Here is a 24,974-nt window from a genome sequence, read left to right as displayed (position 1 = left end):
AGGGGGCTGTATCTTGTAGTCAGGGGGCAGCAGTCTGATGTGGGAGAGGGGGCTGTATCTTGTAGTCAGGGGGCAGCAGTCTGATGTGGGAGAGGGGGCTGTATCTTGTAGTCAGGGGGCAGCAGTCTGATGTGGGAGAGGGGGCTGTATCTTGTAGTCAGGGGGCAGCAGTCTGATGTGGGAGAGGGGGTGTATCTTGTAGTCAGGGGGCAGCAGTCTGATGTGGGAGAGGGGGCTGTGTCTTGTAGTCAGGGGGCAGCAGTCTGATGTGGGAGAGGGGCTGTGTCTTGTAGTCAGGGGGCAGCAGTCTGATGTGGGAGAGGGGGCTGTGTCTTGTAGTCAGGGGGCAGCAGTCTGTTGTGGGAGAGGGGGAGAGGGCTGTATCTTGTAGTCAGGGGGCAGCAGTCTGATGTGGGAGAGGGGCTGTGTCTTGTAGTCAGGGGGCAGCAGTCTGATGTGGGAGAGGGGCTGTGTCTTGTAGTCAGGGGCAGCAGTCTGATGTGGGAGAGGGGCTGTATCTTGTAGTCAGGGGGCAGCAGTCTGATGTGGGAGAGGGGCTGTATCTTGTAGTCAGGGGCAGCAGTCTGATATGGGAGAGGGGCTGTATCTTGTAGTCAGGGGGCAGCAGTCTGATGTGGGAGAGGGGCTGTGTCCTTACACTGTATCTGGTAGTCAGGGGGCAGCAGTCTGATGTGGGAGAGGGGCTGTATCTTGTAGTCAGGGGGCAGCAGTCTGATGTGGGAGAGGGGCTGTATCTTGTAGTCAGGGGGCAGCAGTCTGATGTGGGAGAGGGGGCTGTATCTTGTAGTCAGGGGGCAGCAGTCTGATGTGGGAGAGGGGCTGTATCTGGTAGTCAGGGGGCAGCAGTCTGATGTGGGAGAGGGGGCTGTATCCTTACACTGTATCTGGTAGTCAGGGGCAGCAGTCTGATGTGGGAGAGGGGGCTGTATCTGGTAGTCAGGGGGCAGCAGTCTGATGTGGGAGAGGGGGCTGTATCCTGTGTCTGTATCTTGTAGTCAGGCGGCAGCAGTCTGATGTGGGAGAGGGGGCTGTGTCTTGTAGTCAGGGGGCAGCAGTCTGATGTGGGAGAGGGGGCTGTGTCTTGTAGTCAGGGGGCAGCAGTCTGTTGTGGGAGAGGGGGCTGTATCTTGTAGTCAGGGGGCAGCAGTCTGATGTGGGAGAGGGGGCTGTGTCTTGTAGTCAGGGGGCAGCAGTCTGATGTGGGAGAGGGGCTGTGTCTTGTAGTCAGGGGGCAGCAGTCTGATGTGGGAGAGGGCTGTATCTTGTAGTCAGGGGGCAGCAGTCTGATGTGGGAGAGGGGCTGTATCTTGTAGTCAGGGGGCAGCAGTCTGATATGGGAGAGGGGGCTGTATCTTGTAGTCAGGGGCAGCAGTCTGATGTGGGAGAGGGGCTGTGTCCTTACACTGTATCTGGTAGTCAGGGGGCAGCAGTCTGATGTGGGAGAGGGGCTGTATCTTGTAGTCAGGGGGCAGCAGTCTGATGTGGGAGAGGGGGCTGTATCTTGTAGTCAGGGGGCAGCAGTCTGATGTGGGAGAGGGGGCTGTATCTGGTAGTCAGGGGGCAGCAGTATGATGTGGGAGAGGGGCTGTATCTGGTAGTCAGGGGGCAGCAGTCTGATGTGGGAGAGGGGCTGTATCCTTACACTGTATCTGGTAGTCAGGGGCAGCAGTCTGATGTGGGAGAGGGGGCTGTATCTGGTAGTCAGGGGCAGCAGTCTGATGTGGGAGAGGGGGCTGTATCCTTACACTGTATCTTGTAGTCAGGCGGCAGCAGTCTGATGTGGGAGAGGGGATGCGACCCGTGTCACCGTCATCAAACTCCACCGTGATGAGGTCATCACTGTCATCACCGTCTGAACTTCCTGTACAGACAGGAAGGGGTTAAAGGAACAGGTCACCTAGATAGACGTCAATACACACCAAGTATCAGTTCAGTGAGGAACAGGTCACCCAGATTGAAATGACTAGATGTGTCCAAACTATTGGCTGGTGATGAGACTATAAAACACTTTCTCAAATGGGATGTTGTCTTCTGCAATTTCATTTATCGGCTTTTCTAGTTTTTATTGGCCAAAAGCCAGCTATTACCGGCTAATGGAAACCCTGGCATGTGCGTTATCGTTGACTACGGTGCCGGGGTAGAGACAGCGGTACTGTGCGTTACCGTTGACTACGGTGCCGGGGTAGAGACAGTGTGACTGTGCGTTACCGTTGACTACGGTGCCGGTATAGAGACAGCGGTACTGTGCGTTATCGTTGACTACGGTGCCGGGGTAGAGACAGTGGTACTGTGCGTTACCGTTGACTACGGAGCCGGGGTAGAGACAGTGGTACTGTGCGTTACCGTTGACTACGGTGCCAGGGTAGAGACAGTGGTACTGTGCGTTACCGTTGACTACGGTGCTGGGGTAGAGACAGTGGTACTGTGCGTTACCGTTGACTACGGTGCTGGGGTAGAGACAGTGGTACTGTGCGTTACCGTTGACTACGGTGCCAGGGTAGAGGCAGTGGTACTGTGCGTTATCGTTGACTACGGTGCCGGGGTAGAGACAGTGGTACTGTGCGTTACCGTTGACTACGGTGCCGGGGTAGAGACAGTGGTACTGTGCGTTACCGTTGACTACGGTGCTGGGGTAGAGACAGTGGTACTGTGCGTTACCGTTGACTACGGTGCTGGGGTAGAGACAGTGGTACTGTGCGTTACCGTTGACTACGGTGCCAGGGTAGAGGCAGTGGTACTGTGCGTTATCGTTGACTACGGTGCCGGGGTAGAGACAGTGGTACTGTGCGTTACCGTTGACTACGGTGCCGGGGTAGAGACAGTGGTACTGCTGGCTCCAGTATGCAGCAACACGACAGCCTTCAGGAAGATACCAGACTGATGGAGGCATCACATCCACAATCTGGAATAACACACAGAATAACACACAGAATAACACACATTAACACACAGAATAACACACAGAATAACACACATTAACACACAGAATAACACACACATTAACACACAGAATAACACACATTAACACACAGAATAACACACAGAATAACACACAGAATAACACACATTAACACACAGAATAACACACACATTAACACACATTAACACACAGAATAACACACATTAACACACAGAATAACACACAGAATAACACACATTAACACACAGAATAACACACATTAACACACAGAATAACACACATTAACACACAGAATAACACACAGAATAACACACAGAATAACACACATTAACACACAGAATAACACACAGAATAACACAAAATAACACACATTAACACACAGAATAACACACAGAATAACACACATTAACACACAGAATAACACACAATAACACACAGAATAACACACAGATTAACACACATTAACACACAGAATAACACACATTAACACACAGAATAACACACATTAACACATAGAATAACACACATTAACACACAGAATAACACACAGAATAACACACAGAATAACACACATTAACACACAGAATAACACACAGAATAACACACAGATTAACACACATTAACACACAATAACACACAGATTAACACACAGAATAACACACAGAATAACACACATTAACACACAGAATAACACACATTAACACACATTAACACACAGAATAACACACATTAACACACAGAATAACACACAGAATAACACACAATAACACACAGAATAACACACAGATTAACACACATTAACACACAGAATAACACACATTAACACACAGAATAACACACATTAATACACAGAATAACACACATTAATACACAGAATAACACACAGAATAACACACAGAATAACACACAGAATAACACACAGAATAACACACAGAATAACACACATTAACACACAGAATAACACACACACTGACGAGGGCATCACATCCACGGCCTGTAACAAAAACCCAAAGAACACAGACGAAATGAGATGTACTCACAGCCTCCTGCAGGAGTTGTTCTAGACAGTAGATATGAGGTCTGTTCCCTCTCTCCCCCTCCACCACCACGCTGTAACTACAGAACAGAGGTCAGGGGTCAGGAGTTAGGGGTCAGGAGTTGTTCTAGACAGTAGATATGAGGTCTGTTCCCTCTCTCCCCCTCCACCACCACGCTGTAACTACAGAACAGAGGTCAGGGGTCAGGAGTTAGGGGTCGGGAGTTGTTCTAGACAGTAGATATGAGGTCTGTTCCCTCTCTCCACCACCACACTGTAACTACAGAACAGAGGTCAGGGGTCAGGAGTTACTCTTCCTGGGGTTTATTATGGATCCCCATTAGTTCCTGCAGCAGCTACTCTTCCTGGGGTTTATTATGGATCCCCATTAGTTCCTGGGGTTTATTATGGATCCCCATTAGTTCCTGCCAAGGCAGCTGCTACTCTTCCTGGGGTTTATTATGGATCCCCATTAGTTCCTGCCAAGGCAGCAGCTACTCTTCCTGGGGTTTATTATGGATCCCCATTAGTTCCTGCCAAGGCAGCAGCTACTCTTCCTGGGGTTTATTATGGATCCCCATTAGTTCCTGTCAAGGCAGCAGCTACTCTTCCTGGGGTCCAGCAACATTAAGACAGTTATATAGAGTTTAAAACATTTCACAACACATTAAGGGTCTGTTGAACTCTGTGAAGCATTTATTTGGGCTGCAATCTGAGGTGCAGGTAACTCTAATGAATTTATCCTCTGCAACAGAGGTAACTCTGGGTCTTCCTTTCCTGTGGCGGTCCTCATGAGAGCCAGTTTCATCATAGCGCTGGATGGTTTTTGCGACTGCACTTGAAGAAACTTTAAAATGTTCTTTACATTTTCCGTATTGACTGACCTTCGTGTCTTAAAGTAATGATGGACTGTCGTTTCTTGTTTCCTATTTGAGCTGTTCTTGCCATAATATGGACTTGGTCTTTAACCAAATAGGGATATCTTCTGTCCACCACCACCACCCCTACCTTGTCACAACACAACTAATTGACTCAAATGCATTAAGGAAAGAAATTCCACAAATTAACTATAAAGAAGGCACACCTGTTAATTGAAATTCATTCCAGGTGACTACGTAATGAAGCTGGTTGAGAGAATGCTAAGAGTGTGCAAAGCAGTCATCAAGGCAAAAGGTGGCTACTTAAAGAATATAAAATATGAAATATATTTTAATTTAACACAATTTCACACATACTATCCAGATACTGACAGTTATCACTTGGTGGTCTATAGCAGCTTCCCACCAGAATGGGCTTTAGGTGAGGCAGATGAACCTGTAGCCATATTAACTTCAACAGTATTTAACATTATCCAGATAGTGACTGGTCTATAGCAGCTTCCCACCAGAATGGGCTTTAGGTGAGGCAGATGAACCTGTAGCCATATTAACTTCAACAGTATTTAACATTATCCAGATACTGACTGGTCTATAGCAGCTTCCCACCAGAAGGGGCTTTAGGTGAGGCAGATGAACCTGTAGCTATATTACTTCAACAGTATTTAACATTATCCAGATACGGACTGTTATCACTTGGTGGTCTATAGCAGCTTCCCACCAGAATGGGCTTTAGGGGAGGCAGATGGACCTGTAGCCATATTAACTTCAACAGTATTTAACATGAGATCCTCTCTATTCTTTACAGGAATGTAGTTCTGAATATAAACAGCAACACCTCCATCATAGTCATTCCTGTCTTTTTTCTGTAGATGTTATAGCCGTGTATTGCTACGACTGTATCATCAAAGGTATTATCTAAGTGAGTTTCAGAGATAGTCAGAATATGAATGTTATCTGTTTACTAGCAAGTTATTGACTCCATGAACCTTAAGCGACATATGTTAACGTGGGCTATTTAAAAAAAAAAAACTTTTCTGTGATGCTTGATTAATGATTTTCATTGCTTTACTGGGAAGCTCAGCAGAAGTAGACATGCTCATGTTATTTATGTTAGTGCAGGGTGAGCTAGTGGACTTCCTACTAGGACACACCTACGTATCAGTATCACTGTGGCACAAAGGCACATGGATTACTGTCTACAATAGCAGTAGGAGGATCAACAGAGGCATTCAGGGCAGTTTTATCGGGACATAAATTAGGTAACTTACCTGGTGTCTACCCTGTGTGGTGCATAGTGTGTGTACTCACATGTCCGGGGAGTGTACCGTGTTGACGTGTCCAGCATACAGCAGCTGATCATCCATGGGGATCAGAACCCTCAGACCATCCTGAAGAGAGTCTTTATCCAACACACACTGGACCGGAGCTGGATCAATATAGCAATAAACCAATCAATATACACCAAACAATATACACCACTCAATATACACCAATCAATATATTAATCAATATACACCAATCAATATATTAATCAATATACACCAATCAATATACACCAATCAATATACACCAATCAATATAAACCAATCAATATACACCAATCAATATACCAATCAATATATGAACCAATATACACCAATCAATATATCAATCAATATACACCAATCAATATACACCAATCAATATATTAATCAATATACACCAATCAATATACACCAATCAATATACACCAATCAATATATTAATCAATATACACCAATCAATATACACCAATCAATATATTAATCAATATACACCAATCAATATATTAATCAATATACACCAATCAATATATTAATCAATATACACCAATCAATATATTAATCAATATACACCAATCAATATATTAATCAATATACACCAATCAATATATTAATCAATATACACCAATCAATATATTAATCAATATATACCAATAAATATACACCAATCAATATATCAACGCATCAATATACACCAATCAATATATTAATCAATATACACCAATCAATATATTAATCAATATATACCAATAAATATACACCAATCAATATATCAACGCATCAATATATACACTAACACAGTGCATTTATTACATTACAGCCTGATTCTAAAATGTATTTAAAAAATGTTTTACCTCATCAATCTACACACTATACCCCATTATGACATCACAATACCCCATAATGACATCACAATACCCCATAATGACATCACAATACCCCATAATGACATCACAATACCCCATAATGACATCACAACATCTTGGCCATGTTCTGTTATAATCTCCACCCGGCACAGCCAGAAGAGGACTGGCCACCCCACATATGCTCTCTCTAATTCTCTCTTTCTTTCTCTCTCTCGGAGAACCTGAGCCCTAGGACCGTGCCCCAGGACTACCTGACATGATGACTCCTTGCTGTCCCCAGTCCACCTGACCGTGCTGCTGCTCCAGTTTCAACTGTTCTGCCTTATTATTATACAACCATGCTGGTCATTTATGAACATTTGAACATCTTGGCCACGTTCTGTTATAATCTCCACCCGGCACAGCCAGAAGAGGACTGGCCACCCCACATATGCTCTCTCTAATTCTCTCTTTCTTTCTCTCTCTCGGAGAACCTGAGCCCTAGGACCGTGCCCCAGGACTACCTGACATGATGACTCCTTGCTGTCCCCAGTCCACCTGACCGTGCTGCTGCTCCAGTTTCAACTGTTCTGCCTTATTATTATTTGACCATGCTGGTCATTTATGAACATTTGAACATCTTGGCCACGTTCTGTTATAATCTCCACCCGGCACAGCCAGAAGAGGACTGGCCACCCCACATAGCCTGGTTCCTCTCTAGGTTTCTTCCTAGGTTTTGGCCTTTCTAGGGAGTTTTTCCTAGCCACCGTGCTTCTACACCTGCATTGCTTGCTGTTTGGGGTTTTATATCAGCTGATGTACGAAGGGCTATATAAATTTGATTTGAATAACCCATAATGACATCACAATACCCCATAATGACATCACAATACCCCATAATGACATCACAATTCCCCATAATGACCAAGCAAAAACCAGTTTTTATAAATAATATAACATTTACATAAGCATTCAGACCCTTTACTCAGTACTTTGTTGAAGCACCTTTGGCAGCGATTACAGCCTCTAGTCTTCTTGGGTATGAAGCTACAAGCTTGGCACACCTGTATTTGGGGAGTTTCTCCCATTCTTCTCTGCAGATCCTCTCAAGCTCTGTCAGGATGGATGGGGAGCGTCGCTGCACAGCTATTTTCAGGTCTCTTCTTCGATCGGGTTCAAGTCCGGGCTCTGGCTGGGCCACTCAAGGACATTCAAACACTTGTCCCGAAGCCACTCCTGCGCTGTCTTGGCTGTGTGCTTAGAGTCGTTGTCCTGTTAGAAGGTGAATCTTCGCCGCAGTCTGAGGTCCTGAGCGCTCTGGAGCACATTTTCATCAAGGATCTCTCTGTACTTTGCTCCATTAATCTTTCCCTCGATCCTGACTAGTCTCCCAGTCCCTGCTGCTGAAAAACATTCCCACAGCATGATGCTGCCACCACCATGCTTCACTGTAGGGATGGAGCCAGGTTTTCTCCAGACGTGATGATGCCACCACCATGCTTCACTGTAGGGATGGTGCCAGGTTTCCTCCTGACATGATGCTGCCACCACCATGCTTCACTGTAGGGATGGAGCCAGGTTTCCTCCAGACATGATGCTGCCACCACCATGCTTCACTGTAGGGATGGAGCCAGGTTTCCTCCAGACGTGATGCTTGGCGTTGAGGCCAAAGAGTCCTTTAGGATCCTTTTGGCAAACTCCAAGTGGGCTGTCATGTGCCTTTTACTGAGGAGTGGCTTCCGTCTGGCCTTTCTACCATAAAGGCCTGATTGGTGGAGTGCTGCAGAGATGGTTGTCCTTCTGGAAGGTTCTCCCATCTCCACAGAGGAACTCTGGAGCTCTGTCAGAGTGACCATTGGGTTCTTGGTCTCCTCCCTGACCAAGGCCCTTCTCCCCTAGACATGTGTGTGCCTTTTCAAATCATGTCCAATTAATTGAATTTACCACAGGTGGACTCAAGGAAACATCTCAAGGAAACATCTCAAGGAAACATCTCAAGGAAACATCTCAAGGATGATCAATGGAAACAGGAAAAACCTGAGCTCAATTGAGTCTCATAGCAAAGGGTCTGAATAATTATGGAAACTAGGTAACTTTAAAAAAAAACAAATTTTTAAAAACAACAACAATTTATACACACCAATCGCATCTACATAACCAGTCAACTAACCAGAAGACAGGGTCCTCTCAGCCAGACTGATATCTACATAACCAGTCAACTAACCAGAAGACAGGGTCCTCTCAGCCAGACTGATATCTACATAACCAGTCAACTAACCAGAAGACAGGGTCCTCTCAGCCAGACTGATATCTACATAACCAGTCAACTAACCAGAAGACAGGGTCCTCTCAGCCAGACTGATATCTACATAACCAGTCAACTAACCAGACGACAGGGTCCTCTCAGCCAGACTGATATATACATAACCAGTCAACTAACCAGACAGGGTCCTCTCAGCCACACTGATATCTACATAACCAGTCAACTAACCAGACAGGGTCCTCTCAGCCAGACTGATATCTACATAACCAGTCAACTAACCAGACAGGGTCCTCTCAGCCAGACTGATATATACATAACCAGTCAACTAACCAGACAGGGTCCTCTCAGCCACACTGATATCTACATAACCAGTCAACTAACCAGACAGGGTCCTCTCAGCCAGACTGATATCTACATAACCAGTCAACTAACCAGACGACAGGGTCCTCTCAGCCAGACTGATATCTACATAACCAGTCAACTAACCAGACGACAGGGTCCTCTCAGCCAGACTGATATCTACATAACCAGTCAACTAACCAGACGACAGGGTCCTCTCAGCCAGACTGATATATACACACCAACGTATCTACATAACCATTACATTTACATTACATTTAAGTCATTTAGCAGACGCTCTTATCCAGAGCGACTTACAAATTGGTGCATTCACCTTATGACATCCAGTGGGACAGTCACTTAACAATAGTGCATCTAAAACTTAGGGGGGGTGGGGTGAGAGGGATTACTTAACCTATCCTAGGTATTCCTTAAAGAGGTGGGGTTTCAGGTGTCTCCGGAAGGTGGTGATTGACTCCGCTGTCCTGGCGTCATGAGGGAGTTTGTTCCACCATTGGGGGGCCAGGGCAGCGAACAGTTTTGACTGGGCTGAGCGGGAGCTGTACTTACATTTACATTACATTTACATTTAAGTCATTTAGCAGACGCTCTTATCCAGAGCGACTTACAAATTGGTGCATTCACCTTATGACATCCAGTGGGACAGTCACTTAACAATAGTGCATCTAAAACTTAGGGGGGGTGGGGTGAGAGGGATTACTTAACCTATCCTAGGTATTCCTTAAAGAGGTGGGGTTTCAGGTGTCTCCGGAAGGTGGTGATTGACTCCGCTGTCCTGGCGTCGTGAGGAGTTTGTTCCACCATTGGGGGCCAGGGCAGCGAACAGTTTTGACTGGGCTGAGCGGGAGCTGTACTTCCTCAGTGGTAGGGAGGCGAGCAGGCCAGAGGTGGATGAACGCAGTGCCCTTGTTTGGGTGTAGGGCCTGATCAGAGCCTGGAGGTACTGAGGTGCCGTTCCCCTCACAGCTCCGTAGGCAAGCACCATGGTCTTGTAGCGGATGCGAGCTTCAACTGGAAGCCAGTGGAGAGAACGGAGGAGCGGGGTGACGTGAGAGAACTTGGGAAGGTTGAACACCAGACGGGCTGCGGCGTTCTGGATGAGTTGAAGGGGTTTAATGGCACAGGCAGGGAGCCCAGCCAACAGCGAGTTGCAGTAATCCAGACGGGAGATGACAAGTGCCTGGATTAGGACCTGCGCCGCTTCCTGTGTGAGGCAGGGTCGTACTCTGCGGATGTTGTAGAGCATGAACCTACAGGAACGGGCCACCGCCTTGATGTTAGTTGAGAACGACAGGGTGTTGTCCAGGATCACACCAAGGTTCTTGGCGCTCTGGGAGGAGGACACAGTGGAGTTGTCAACCGTGATGGCGAGATCATGGAACGGGCAGTCCTTCCCCGGGAGGAAGAGCAGCTCCGTCTTGCCGAGGTTCAGCTTGAGGTGGTGATCCGTCATCCACACTGATATGTCTGCCAGACATGCAGAGATGCGATTCGCCACCTGGTCATCAGAAGGGGGAAAGGAGAAGATTAATTGTGTGTCGTCTGCATAGCAATGATAAGAGAGACCATGTGAGGTTATGACAGAGCCAAGTGACTTGGTGTATAGCGAGAATAGGAGAGGGCCAAGAACAGAGCCCTGGGGGACACCAGTGGTGAGAGCGCGTGGTGAGGAGACAGATTCTCGCCACGCCACCTGGTAGGAGCGACCTGTCAGGTAGGACGCAATCCAAGCGTGGGCCGCGCCGGAGATGCCCAACTCGGAGAGGGTGGAGAGGAGGATCTGATGGTTCACAGTATCGAAGGCAGCCGATAGATCTAGAAGGATGAGAGCAGAGGAGAGAGAGTTAGCTTTAGCAGTGCGGAGCGCCTCCGTGATACAGAGGAGAGCAGTCTCAGTTGAATGACTAGTCTTGAAACCTGACTGATTTGGATCAAGAAGGTCATTCAGAGAGAGATAGCGGGAGAGCTGGCCAAGGACGGCACGTTCAAGAGTTTTGGAGAGAAAAGAAAGAAGGGATACTGGTCTGTAATTGTTGACATCGGAGGGATCGAGTGTAGGTTTTTTCAGAAGGGGTGCAACTCTCGCTCTCTTGAAGACGGAAGGGACGTAGCCAACGGTCAGGGATGAGTTGATGAGCGAGGTGAGGTAAGGGAGAAGGTCTCCGGAAATGGTCTGGAGAAGAGAGGAGGGGATAGGGTCAAGCGGGCAGGTTGTTGGGCGGCCGGCCGTCACAAGACGCGAGATTTCATCTGGAGAGAGAGGGGAGAAAGAGGTCAGAGCATAGGGTAGGGCAGTGTGAGCAGAACCAGCGGTGTCGTTTGACTTAGCAAACGAGGATCGGATGTCGTCGACCTTCTTTTCAAAATGGTTGACGAAGTCATCTGCAGAGAGGGAGGAGGGGGGGGGGGGGGGCGGAGGATTCAGGAGGGAGGAGAAGGTGGCAAAGAGCTTCCTAGGGTTAGAGGCAGAAGCTTGGAATTTAGCGTGGTAGAAAGTGGCTTTAGCAGCAGAGACAGAGGAGGAAAATGTAGAGAGGAGGGAGTGAAAGGATGCCAGGTCCGCAGGGAGGCGAGTTTTCCTCCATTTCCGCTCGGCTGCCCGGAGCCCTGTTCTGTGAGCTCGCAATGAGTCATCGAGCCACGGAGCGGGAGGGGAGGACCGAGCCGGCCTGGAGGATAGGGGACATAGAGAGTCAAGGGATGCAGAGAGGGAGGAGAGGAGGGTTGAGGAGGCAGAATCAGGAGATAGGTGGGAGAAGGTTTGAGCGGAGGGAAGAGATGATAGGATGGAAGAGGAGAGAGTAGCGGGGGAGAGAGAGCGAAGGTTGGGACGGCGCGATACCATCCGAGTAGGGGCAGTGTGGGAGGTGTTGGATGAGAGCGAGAGGGAAAAGGATACAAGGCAGTGGTCGGAGACTTGGAGGGGAGTTGCAATGAGGTTAGTGGAAGAACAGCATCTAGTAAAGATGAGGTCGAGCGTATTGCCTGCCTTGTGAGTAGGGGGGAAGGTGAGAGGGTGAGGTCAAAAGAGGAGAGGAGTGGAAAGAAGGAGGCAGAGAGGAAAGAGTCAAAGGTAGACGGGGGAGGTTAAAGTCGCCCAGAACTGTGAGAGGTGAGCCGTCCTCAGGAAAGGAGCTTATCAAGGCATCAAGCTCATTGATGAACTCTCCGAGGGAACCTGGAGGGCGATAAATGATAAGGATGTTAAGCTTGAAAGGGCTAGTGACTGTGACAGCATGGAATTCAAAGGAGGCGATAGACAGATGGGTAAGGGGAGAAAGAGAGAATGACCACTTGGGAGAGATGAGGATCCCGGTGCCACCACCCCGCTGACCAGACGCTCTCGGGGTGTGCGAGAACACGTGGGCGGACGAAGAGAGAGCAGTAGGAGTAGCAGTGTTGTCTGTGGTGATCCATGTTTCCGTCAGGGCCAAGAAGTCGAGGGACTGGAGGGAGGCATGGGCTGAGATGAACTCTGCCTTGTTGACCGCAGATTGGCAGTTCCAGAGGCTACCGGAGACCTGAACTCCACGTGGGTCGTGCGCGCTGGGACCACCAGAGTAGGGTGGCCGCGGCCACGCGGTGAGGAGCGTTTGTATGGTCTGTGCAGAGAGGAGAGAACAGGGATAAACCGACACATAGTTGACAGGCTACAGAAGAGGCTACGCTAATGCAAAGGAGATTGGAATGACAAGTGGACTACACGTCTCGAATGTTCAGAAAGTTAAGCTACGTAGCAAGAATCTTATTGACTAAAATGATTAAAATGATACAGTACTGCTGAAGTAGGCCAGCTGGCAGTGGGTGCGTTGTTGACACTACACTAATCAAGTCGTTCCGTTGAGTGTAATAGTTTCTGCAGTGTTGCTATTCGGGGCTAGCAGGCTAGCTAGCAGTGTTGTTTACGTTACGTTGCGTTAAAAGAACGACAATAGATGGCTAGCGAACCTAGAAAATCGCTCTAGACTACACAATTATCTTTGATACAAAGACGGCTATGTAGCTAGCTAAGTAGCTAGCTACGATCAAACAAATCAAACCGTTGTACTGTAATGAAAATGAAGTGAAAATGTGATACAACCTGTGAATGCGACCGGGTAGTTGAGTTCTATACAGAAGACGTTGGCTAGCGTTGGCTTAGCTGTTGGCTAGCTAGCAGAGTCACCTACGTTAAGGACGACAAATAGCTGGCTAGCTAACCTCGGTAAATTAAGATAATCACTCTAAGACTACACACTCTAAACCTAAACAACACAATTATCTTGGATACGATGATACGATGATACGAAGACAGCAAAGACAGCTATGTAGCTAGCTGACACTAAACTAATCAAGTCGTTCAGTTGAGTGTAACAGTTTCTCCAGTGCAGCTAATCAGTGGACGTTAGCTAGCTGGCTAGTGAAGACTAGTGAAGACTACGTTAGGACGGCGAAATACGATAATTACGCAATTATCTTTTGATACAAAGACGGCTATGTAGCTAGCTGAGAAGAAATTGCTAAGATAAGACAAATCAAACCGTTGTGATATAATGAAATATAATGAAAAAGTTATACTACCCGTTGGAGCGACGTGCAGATGCGACCACTCGCTCCAACCGGAACCGATTGTTTTACTTCCTCAGTGGTAGGGAGGCGAGCAGGCCAGAGGTGGATGAACGCAGTGCCCTTGTTTGGGTGTAGGGCCTGATCAGAGCCTGGAGGTACTGAGGTGCCGTTCCCCTCACAGCTCCGTAGGCAAGCACCATGGTCTTGTAGCGGATGCGAGCTTCAACTGGAAGCCAGTGGAGAGAACGGAGGAGCGGGGTGACGTGAGAGAACTTGGGAAGGTTGAACACCAGACGGGCTGCGGCGTTCTGGATGAGTTGAAGGGGTTTAATGGCACAGGCAGGGAGCCCAGCCAACAGCGAGTTGCAGTAATCCAGACGGGAGATGACAAGTGCCTGGATTAGGACCTGCGCCGCTTCCTGTGTGAGGCAGGGTCGTACTCTGCGGATGTTGTAGAGCATGAACCTACAGGAACGGGCCACCGCCTTGATGTTAGTTGAGAACGACAGGGTGTTGTCCAGAATCACGCCAAGGTTCTTGGCGCTCTGGGAGGAGGACACAATGGAGTTGTCAACCGTGATGGCGAGATCATGGAACGGGCAGTCCTTCCCGGGAGGAAGAGCAGCTCCGTCTTGCCGAGGTTCAGCTTGAGGTGGTGATCCGTCATCCACACTGATATGTCTGCCAGACATGCAGAGATGCGATTCGCCACCTGGTCATCAGAAGGGGGAAAGGAGAAGATTAATTGTGTGTCGTCTGCATAGCAATGATAAGAGAGACCATGTGAGGTTATGACAGAGCCAAGTGACTTGGTGTATAGCGAGAATAGGAGAGGGCCAAGAACAGAGCCCTGGGGGACACCAGTGGTGAGAGCGCGTGGTGAGGAGACAGATTCTCGCCACGCCACCTGGTAGGAGCGACCTGTCAGGTAGGACGCAATCAAGCGTGGGCCGCGCCGGAGATGCCCAACTCGGAGAGGGTGGAGAGGAGGATCTGATGGTTCACAGTATCAAAGGCAGCCGATAGATCTAGAAGGATGAGAGCAGAGGAGAGAGAGTTAGCTTTAGCAGTGCGGAGCGCCTCCGTGATACAGAGGAGAGCAGTCTCAGTTGAATGACTAGTCTTGAAACCTGACTGATTTGGATCAAGAAGGTCATTCAGAGAGAGATAGCGGGAGAGCTGGCCAAGGACGGCACGTTCAAGAGTTTTGGAGAGAAAAGAAAGAAGGGATACTGGTCTGTAATTGTTGACATCGGAGGGATCGAGTGTAGGTTTTTTCAGAAGGGGTGCAACTCTCGCTCTCTTGAAGACGGAAGGGACGTAGCCAACGGTCAGGGATGAGTTGATGAGCGAGGTGAGGTAAGGAAGAAGGTCTCCGGAAATGGTCTGGAGAAGAGAGGAGGGGATAGGGTCAAGCGGGCAGGTTGTTGGGCGGCCGGCCGTCACAAGACGCGAGATTTCATCTGGAGAGAGAGGGGAGAAAGAGGTCAGAGCACAGGGTAGGGCAGTGTGAGCAGAACCAGCGGTGTCGTTTGACTTAGCAAACGAGGATCGGATGTCGTCGACCTTCTTTTCAAAATGGTTGACGAAGTCATCTGCAGAGAGGGGGAGGAGGGGGAGGGGGCAGAGGATTCAGGAGGGAGGAGAAGGTGGCAAAGAGCTTCCTAGGGTTAGAGGCAGATGCTTGGAATTTAGCGTGGTAGAAAGTGGCTTTAGCAGCAGAGACAGAGGAGGAAAATGTAGAGAGGAGGGAGTGAAAGGATGCCAGGTCCGCAGGGAGGCGAAGTTTTCCTCCATTTCCGCTCGGCTGCCCGGAGCCCTGTTCTGTGAGCTCGCAATGAGTCATCGAGCCACGGAGCGGGAGGGGAGGACCGAGCCGGCCTGGAGGATAGGGGACATAGAGAGTCAAGGGATGCAGAGAGGGAGGAGAGGAAGGTTGAGGAGGCAGAATCAGGAGATAGGTGGGAGAAGGTTTGAGCGGAGGGAAGAGATGATAGGATGGAAGAGGAGAGAGTAGCGGGGGAGAGAGAGCGAAGGTTGGGACGGCGCGATACCATCCGAGTAGGGGCAGTGTGGGAGGTGTTGGATGAGAGCGAGAGGGAAAAGGATACAAGGCAGTGGTCGGAGACTTGGAGGGGAGTTGCAGTGAGGTTAGTGGAAGAACAGCATCTAGTAAAGATGAGGTCGAGCGTATTGCCTGCCTTGTGAGTAGGGGGAAGGTGAGAGGGTGAGGTCAAAAGAGGAGAGGAGTGGAAAGAAGGAGGCAGAGAGGAAAGAGTCAAAGGTAGACGTGGGGAGGTTAAAGTCGCCCAGAACTGTGAGAGGTGAGCCGTCCTCAGGAAAGGAGCTTATCAAGGCATCAAGCTCATTGATGAACTCTCCGAGGGAACCTGGAGGACGATAAATGATAAGGATGTTAAGCTTGAAAGGGCTAGTAACTGTGACAGCATGGAATTCAAAGGAGGCGATAGACAGATGGGTAAGGGAGAAAGAGAGAATGACCACTTGGGAGAGATGAGGATCCCGGTGCCACCACCCCGCTGACCAGACGCTCTCGGGTGTGCGAGAACACGTGGGCGGACGAAGAGAGAGCAGTAGGAGTAGCAGTGTTGTCTGTGGTGATCCATGTTTCCGTCAGTGCCAAGAAGTCGAGGACTGGAGGGAGGCATAGGCTGAGATGAACTCTGCCTTGTTGACCGCAGATTGGCAGTTCCAGAGGCTACCGGAGACCTGGAACTCCACGTGGGTCGTGCGCGCTGGGACCACCAGAGTAGGGTGGCCGCAGCCACGCGGTGAGGAGCGTTTGTATGGTCTGTGCAGAGAGGAGAGAACAGGGATAAACAGACACATAGTTGACAGGCTACAGAAGAGGCTACGCTAATGCAAAGGAGATTGGAATGACAAGTGGACTACACGTCTCGAATGTTCAGAAAGTTAAGCTACGTAGCAAGAATCTTATTGACTAAAATGATTAAAATGATACAGTACTGCTGAAGTAGGCCAGCTGGCAGTGGGTGCGTTGTTGACACTACACTAATCAAGTCGTTCCGTTGAGTGTAATAGTTTCTGCAGTGTTGCTATTCGGGGCTAGCAGGCTAGCTAGCAGTGTTGATTACGTTACGTTGCGTTAAAAGAACGACAATAGATGGCTAGCGAACCTAGAAAATCGCTCTAGACTACACAATTATCTTTGATACAAAGACGGCTATGTAGCTAGCTAAGTAGCTAGCTACGATCAAACAAATCAAACCGTTGTACTGTAATGAAATGAAGTGAAAATGTGATACAACCTGTGAATGCGACCGGGTAGTTGAGTTCTATACAGAAGACGTTGGCTAGCGTTGGCTAGCTGTTGGCTAGATAGCAGAGTCACCTACGTTAAGGACGACAAATAGCTGGCTAGCTAACCTCGGTAAATTAAGATAATCACTCTAAGACTACACACTCTAAACCTAAACAACACAATTATCTTGGATACGATGATACGATGATACGAAGACAGCAAAGACAGCTATGTAGCTAGCTAACACTAAACTAATCAAGTCGTTCAGTTGAGTGTAATAGTTTCTCCAGTGCAGCTAATCAGTGGACGTTAGCTAGCTGGCTAGTGAAGACTACGTTAGGACGGCGAAATACGATAATTACGCAATTATCTTTGATACAAAGACGGCTATGTAGCTAGCTGAGAAGAAATTGCTAAGATAAGACAAATCAAACCGTTGTGATATAATGAAATATAATGAAAAAGTTATACTACCCGTTGGAGCGACGTGCAGATGCGACCACTCGCTCCAACCGGAACCGGAACCAGTCAACTAACCAGACAGGGTCCTCTCAGCCAGACTGATATATACACACCAACGTATCTACATAACCAGTCAACTAACCAGACAGGGTCCTCTCAGCCAGACTGATATCTACATAACCAGTCAACTAACCAGACGACAGGGTCCTCTCAGCCAGACTGATATATACACACCAACGTATCTACATAACCAGTCAACTAACCAGACAGGGTCCTCTCAGCCAGACTGATATCTACATAACCAGTCAACTAACCAGACAGGGTCCTCTCAGCCAGACTGATATCTACACACCAACGTATCTACATAACCAGTCAACTAACCAGACGACAGGGTCCTCTCAGCCAGACTGATATCTACATAACCAGTCAACTAACCAGACGACAGGGTCCTCTCAGCCAGACTGATATATACATAACCAGTCAACCAACCAGACGACAGGGTCCTCTCAGCCAGACTGATATATACACACCAACGTATCTACATAACCAGTCAACTAACCAGACAGGGTCCTCTCAGCCAGACTGATATCTACATAACCAGTCAACTAACCAGACAGGGTCCTCTCAGCCAGACTGATATCTACATAACCAGTCAACTAACCAGACAGGGTCCTCTCAGCCAGACTGATATCTACATAACCAGTCAACTAACCAGACGACAGGGTCCTCTCAGCCAGACTGATATATACATAACCAGTCAACTAACCAGACAGGGTCCTCTCAGCCAGACTGATATCTACATAACCAGTCAACTAACCAGACGACAGGGTCCTCTCAGCCAGACTGATATCTACATAACCAGTCAACTAACCAGACGACAGGGTCCTCTCAGCCAGACTGATATCTACATAACCAGTCAACTAACCAGAAGACAGGGTCCTCTCAGCCAGACTGATATCTACATAACCAGTCAACTAACCAGACGACAGGGTCCTCTCAGCCAGACTGATATCTACATAACCAGTCAACTAACCAGACAGGGTCCTCTCAGCCACACTGATATCTACATAACCAGTCAACTAACCAGACAGGGTCCTCTCAGCCAGACTGATATCTACATAACCAGTCAACTAACCAGACAGGGTCCTCTCAGCCAGACTGCTGTGTGACGGAGGAGGACCATCGTCTTCAGAGAAGCTGCTGTCCTGACTGGGTTCGAAGTCTTCATCAGCCTCCATACTCTTCATCAGCCTACTGACCGCTCCACGAGCCTGTTGAAACACACACACACACACACACACACACACACACACACACACACACACACACACACACACACACACACACACACACACACACACACACACACACACAGAGTTGTCATATCTGAGAGGCAGTTGTATGTGACACACGTGAAGGATCATGTTAAGAGGATGGACGTAGCAGTGCACAGACCTCTCGGGGTTTAGCCTTGGCTTTTGATTGGCTCTTGCGTGCAGGGCTGAGGGTTGGGGCTACCGGGCTCTCTGTGATTGGACTAGACAGAGAGGGCGGGGTCAGGGGAGAGTCCTTCAGCCTCTTCTTCTGTTTAACACACACACAGAAACAAGCAAGTTAGAACACACACACCATCACACACCATCACACCATCACACACCCACACACCATCACACACCATCACACACCCACACACCATCACACACACACACACCATCACACACCCACACACCATCACACACCCACACACCATCACACCACATACACACACACCATCACACCATCACACACCATCACACCACATACACACACCATCACACACACACACACACACACACACACACACACACACACACACACACACACACACACACACACACACACACACACACACACACACACACACACACACACACACCATCACACCACATACACACACACCACATACACACCACATACACACCACACCACATACACACACACCACACCACATACACACACACCATCACACACCCACACACCATCACACCACATACCCACACACCATCACACACCATCACACCACATACCCACACACCATCACACACCATCACACCACATACCCACACACCATCACACACCCACACACCATCACACCACATACACACACACCATCACACACCCACACACCATCACACACCCACACACCATCACACACCCACACACCATCACACACCATCACACCACATACACACACACCATCACACACCCACACACCATCACACCACATACACACACACCATCACACACCATCACACCACATACACATGCACACACACCATCACACAACCACACACCATCACACCACATACACATGCACACACACCATCACACACCCACACACCATCACACACCATCACACCACATACACATGCACACACCCACACACCATCACACACCATCACACCACATACACATGCACACACCCACACACCATCACACACCATCACACCACATACACACACACCATCACACCACATACCCACACACCATCACACACCATCACACACCCACACACCATACACATGCACACACACCATCACACACCCACACACCATCACACACCATCACACCACATACACATGCACACACCCACACACCATCACACACCATCACACCACATACACACACACCATCACACACCATCACACCACATACCCACACACCATCACACACCATACACATGCACACACACCATCACACACCCACACACCATCACATACCCACACACCATCACACACCCACACACCATACACATGCACACACACCATCACATACCCACACACCATCACATACCCACACACCATCACATACCCACACACCACACCACACACGCACACATACCATCATAAACACACTAGAAAGATGGACAGACCAGAGAGGACAGACCCAAGAGAGACCCGAGAGGACAGGCCGAGAGGACCGACCCGAGAGGACCGACCAGAGAGGACCGACCAGAGAGGACAGACCAGAGAGGACAGGCCAGAGAGGACAGACCAGAGAGTACAGGCCAGAGAGGACAGGCCAGAGAGGACCGACCAGAGAGGACCGACCAGAGAGGACAGACCAGAGGAGGACAGAACAGAGAGGACCGACCAGAGGAGGACAGACCAGAGGAGGACAGAACAGAGAGGACAGACCAGAGAGGACAGAACAGAGAGGACAGACCAGAGAGGACAGAACAGAGAGGACCGACCAGAGAGGACAGGCCAGAGGACAGGCCAGAGAGGACCGACCAGAGAGGACAGACCAGAGAGGACAGACCAGAGAGGACAGAACAGAGGAGGACAGAACAGAGGAGGACAGAACAGAGAGGACAGACCAGAGAGGACAGACCAGAGAGGACCGACCAGAGAGGACAGACCAGAGGAGGACAGAACAGAGAGGACCGACCAGAGGAGGACAGACCAGAGGAGGACAGAACAGAGAGGACAGACCAGAGAGGACAGAACAGAGAGGACAGACCAGAGAGGACAGAACAGAGAGGACCGACCAGAGAGGACAGGCCAGAGGACAGGCCAGAGAGGACCGACCAGAGAGGACAGACCAGAGAGGACAGACCAGAGAGGACAGAACAGAGGAGGACAGAACAGAGGAGGACAGAACAGAGAGGACAGACCAGAGAGGACAGACCAGAGAGGACAGACCAGAGAGGACAGACCAGAGAGGACAGACCAGAGAGGACAGAACAGAGAGGACAGACCAGAGAGGACAGACCAGAGAGGACAGAACAGAGAGGACAGACCAGAGAGGACAGACCAGAGAGGACAGAACAGAGAGGACAGACCAGAGAGGACCGACCAGAGAGAACAGACCAGAGAGGACCGACCAGAGAGGACAGGCCAGAGAGGACAGACCAGAGAGGACCGACCAGAGAGGACCGACCAGAGGACAGAACAGAGAGAACAGACCAGAGAGGACCGACCAGAGGACAGAACAGAGAGGACAGAACAGAGAGGACAGAACAGAGAGGACAGAACAGAGAGGACAGAACAGAGAGGACAGAACAGAGAGGACAGACCAGAGAGGACAGAACAGAGAGGACAGACCAGAGAGGACAGACCAGAGAGGACAGAACAGAGAGAACAGACCAGAGAGGACCGACCAGAGAGGACAGGCCAGAGAGGACAGACCAGAGAGGACCGACCAGAGAGGACCGACCAGAGAGGACAGAACAGAGAGAACAGACCAGAGAGGACCGACCAGAGAGGACAGAACAGAGAGGACAGAACAGAGAGGACAGAACAGAGAGGACAGAACAGAGAGGACAGAACAGAGAGGACAGACCAGAGAGGACAGACCAGAGAGGACAGACCAGAGAGGACAGACCAGAGAGGACAGACCAGAGAGGACCGACCAGAGAGGACAGACCAGAGAGGACAGGCCAGAGAGGACAGAACGGAGGACAGGCCAGAGAGGACCGACCAGAGAGGACAGACCAGAGAGGACAGGCCAGAGAGGACAGAACGGAGGACAGGCCAGAGAGGACAGACCAGAGAGGACAGACCAGAGAGGACAGACCAGAGAGGACAGACCAGAGAGGACAGGCCAGAGAGGACAGAACGGAGGACAGGCCAGAGAGGACCGACCAGAGAGGACCGACCAGAGAGGACAGACCAGAGAGGACAGGCCAGAGAGGACCGACCAGAGAGGACAGACCAGAGAGGACAGGCCGACTCACCTTCCAGTCTTTCCCGTCCCTGGGTGTGGTTTTAGGTCTGGGGGCGGGTTTAGTGCTGATTGGAGGGTCTTTACTGGAGGGAGAGATCTGATTGGTGGAGGCATCATGAAGGAAAATCCTCTCGCTGCGTCTGCGTGTCCATCCCTCCTCCTCGCTAGCCCCTCCCCCTAGTCCCCCGGCGGGGTCAAAGGTGAATCTCCGGGGCGACCGAGGAGATGGGCGAGGCTTGCGTTTAACCGGCGAGGTCTCGTTGCTCGTGTGGTCGCCGTGGCGCGTTGCCGGGGGTAACATGGGGAGTTCGGGAGTGGAGCGTTTCCCGTGGAGCAGAGAGGGGAACTTCCTCAGACACAGGTCAGAACCAGAACCAGAACCTAGAGGACACACACACACACACACAGGTCAGAACCAGAACCTAGAGGACACACACACACACAGGTCAGAACCAGAACCTAGAGGACACACACACAGGTCAGAACCAGAACCTAGAGGACACACACACAGGTCAGAACCAGAACCAGAACCTAGAGGACACACACACACAGGTGAGAACCAGAACCAGAACCTAGAGGACACACACACACAGGTCAGAACCAGAACCTAGAGGACACACACACACAGGTCAGAACCAGAACCTAGAGGACACACACACACAGGTCAGAACCAGAACCAGAACCTAGAGGACACACACACAGGTCAGAACCAGAACCTAGAGGACACACACACAGGTCAGAACCAGAACCTAGAGGACACACACACACAGGTCAGAACCAGAACCTAGAGGACACACACAGGTCAGAACCAGAACCAGAACCTAGAGGACACACACACAGGTCAGAACCAGAACCAGAACCTAGAGGACACACACACAGGCCAGAACCAGAACCTAGAGGACACACACACACACAGGTCAGAACCAGAACCTAGAGGACACACACACAGGTCAGAACCAGAACCTAGGACACACACACACAGGTCAGAACCAGAACCTAGAGGACACACACACAGGTCAGAACCAGAACCTAGAGGACACACACACAGGTCAGAACCAGAACCTAGAGGACACACACACAGGTCAGAACCAGAACCAGAACCTAGAGGACACACACACAGGTCAGAACCAGAACCTAGAGGACACACACACAGGTCAGAACCAGAACCTAGAGGACACACACAGGTGGTAGAAACGTAGTAAACGGCACCTCTGACAAGGTTACAATGGAATTCACACGTCCAAATCTCTCTTGCTCACCCAGAATGCTTTGCCTGCTACGGTGTTTGTTGTCGTGGAGACGGGGCAGGGGGACGGGGTTGACCGGGAGGGCGCTGGCTGCGAACCTGGCCAGCAGGCCCAACCCACTCTCCTCCAGCTCACTCCCCTCAGAGCACGACGACTCTTCCTCATCATCGTCCTCCTCAGTGGAGGACTCTGTGACAGAGAGATTATTGACTCTCAGGATCACAGTGGAACTCAAACATCAGGTATGTCTGTCTGTAGTATTACTGCAGTATTAATGTAGTATTACTGTAGTATTACTGTAGTATTACTGTAGTATCACTGTAGTATCACTGTAGTAGTATTACTGTAGCATTACTGCAGTATTACTGTAGTATCAGAGAGAGGGTGAGGGAGGGTGAGGAAGAGAGAGAGAGAAGGTGAGGGGGGTGAGGGAGAGAGGGGGTGAGAGAGGGGGTGAGGGAGAGAGAGAGAGGGTGAGGGGGGAGGAAGAGAGAGAGAGAAGGTGAGGGGGTGAGGGAGAGAGGGGGTGAGGGGGTGAGGGAGAGAGGGGGTGAGGGAGAGAGAGAGAGGAGAGGGTGAGAGAGGGGGTGAGGGAGAGAGAGAGAGAGGGTGAGAGAGGGGGAGGGAGAGAGAGAGGGTGAGAGAGGGGGTGAGGGAGAGAGAGAGAGGGTGAGAGAGGGGGTGAGGGAGAGAGAGAGGGTGAGAGAGGGGGTGAGGGAGAGAGAGAGGGTGAGAGAGGGGGGGTGAGGGAGAGAGAGAGGGTGAGAGGGGGTGAGAGAGAGAGAGAGGGGTGAGGGAAAGAGGGGGGTGAGGGAAAGAGGGGGTGAGGGAGAGAAGGGGATGAGGGAGGGAGAGGGTGAGGGAAAGAGGGGGGTGAGGGAGAGAGGGGGTGAGGGAGGGAGAGAGAGAGGGGTGAGGGAGAGAGGGGGTGAGGGAGGGAGAGAAAGAGAGGGTGAGGGAGAGAGGGGGTGAGGGAGAGAGAGGGTAAGGGAGAGAGGGTGAGGGAGAGAGGGGGGTGAGGGAGAGAGAGGGTAAGGGAGAGAGGGTGAGGGAAAGATGGGGGTGAGGGAGAGAGGGTGAGATGGGGAGGTGAGGGAGAGAGG

The 24,974-nt window shown here is 49.9% G+C and overlaps 1 protein-coding gene across 1 annotated transcript in view; it reads right to left on the bottom strand.

Annotated features, from left to right (window-relative positions):
* LOC124018124 (trinucleotide repeat-containing gene 18 protein-like) overlaps positions 1-24,974 on the bottom strand; it is a 73,788-nt gene that overhangs the window by 19,413 nt on the left and 29,401 nt on the right. Inside the window, 9 exon segments of the mRNA XM_046333399.1 lie at positions 1,767-1,811; positions 1,814-1,882; positions 2,815-2,923; positions 3,982-4,057; positions 6,164-6,281; positions 19,053-19,188; positions 19,373-19,501; positions 22,635-23,005; positions 23,884-24,060. Coding sequence (XP_046189355.1) covers positions 1,767-1,811; positions 1,814-1,882; positions 2,815-2,923; positions 3,982-4,057; positions 6,164-6,281; positions 19,053-19,188; positions 19,373-19,501; positions 22,635-23,005; positions 23,884-24,060 — 1,230 coding nt within the window.

Source organism: Oncorhynchus gorbuscha, unplaced genomic scaffold (assembly GCF_021184085.1).
Source record: "Oncorhynchus gorbuscha isolate QuinsamMale2020 ecotype Even-year unplaced genomic scaffold, OgorEven_v1.0 Un_scaffold_396, whole genome shotgun sequence".
Taxonomy (NCBI): Eukaryota; Metazoa; Chordata; class Actinopteri; order Salmoniformes; family Salmonidae; genus Oncorhynchus; species Oncorhynchus gorbuscha.
The sequence above is the reverse complement of the archived record's forward strand: the minus strand, read 5'-3'. Positions and strand labels throughout refer to the sequence as shown.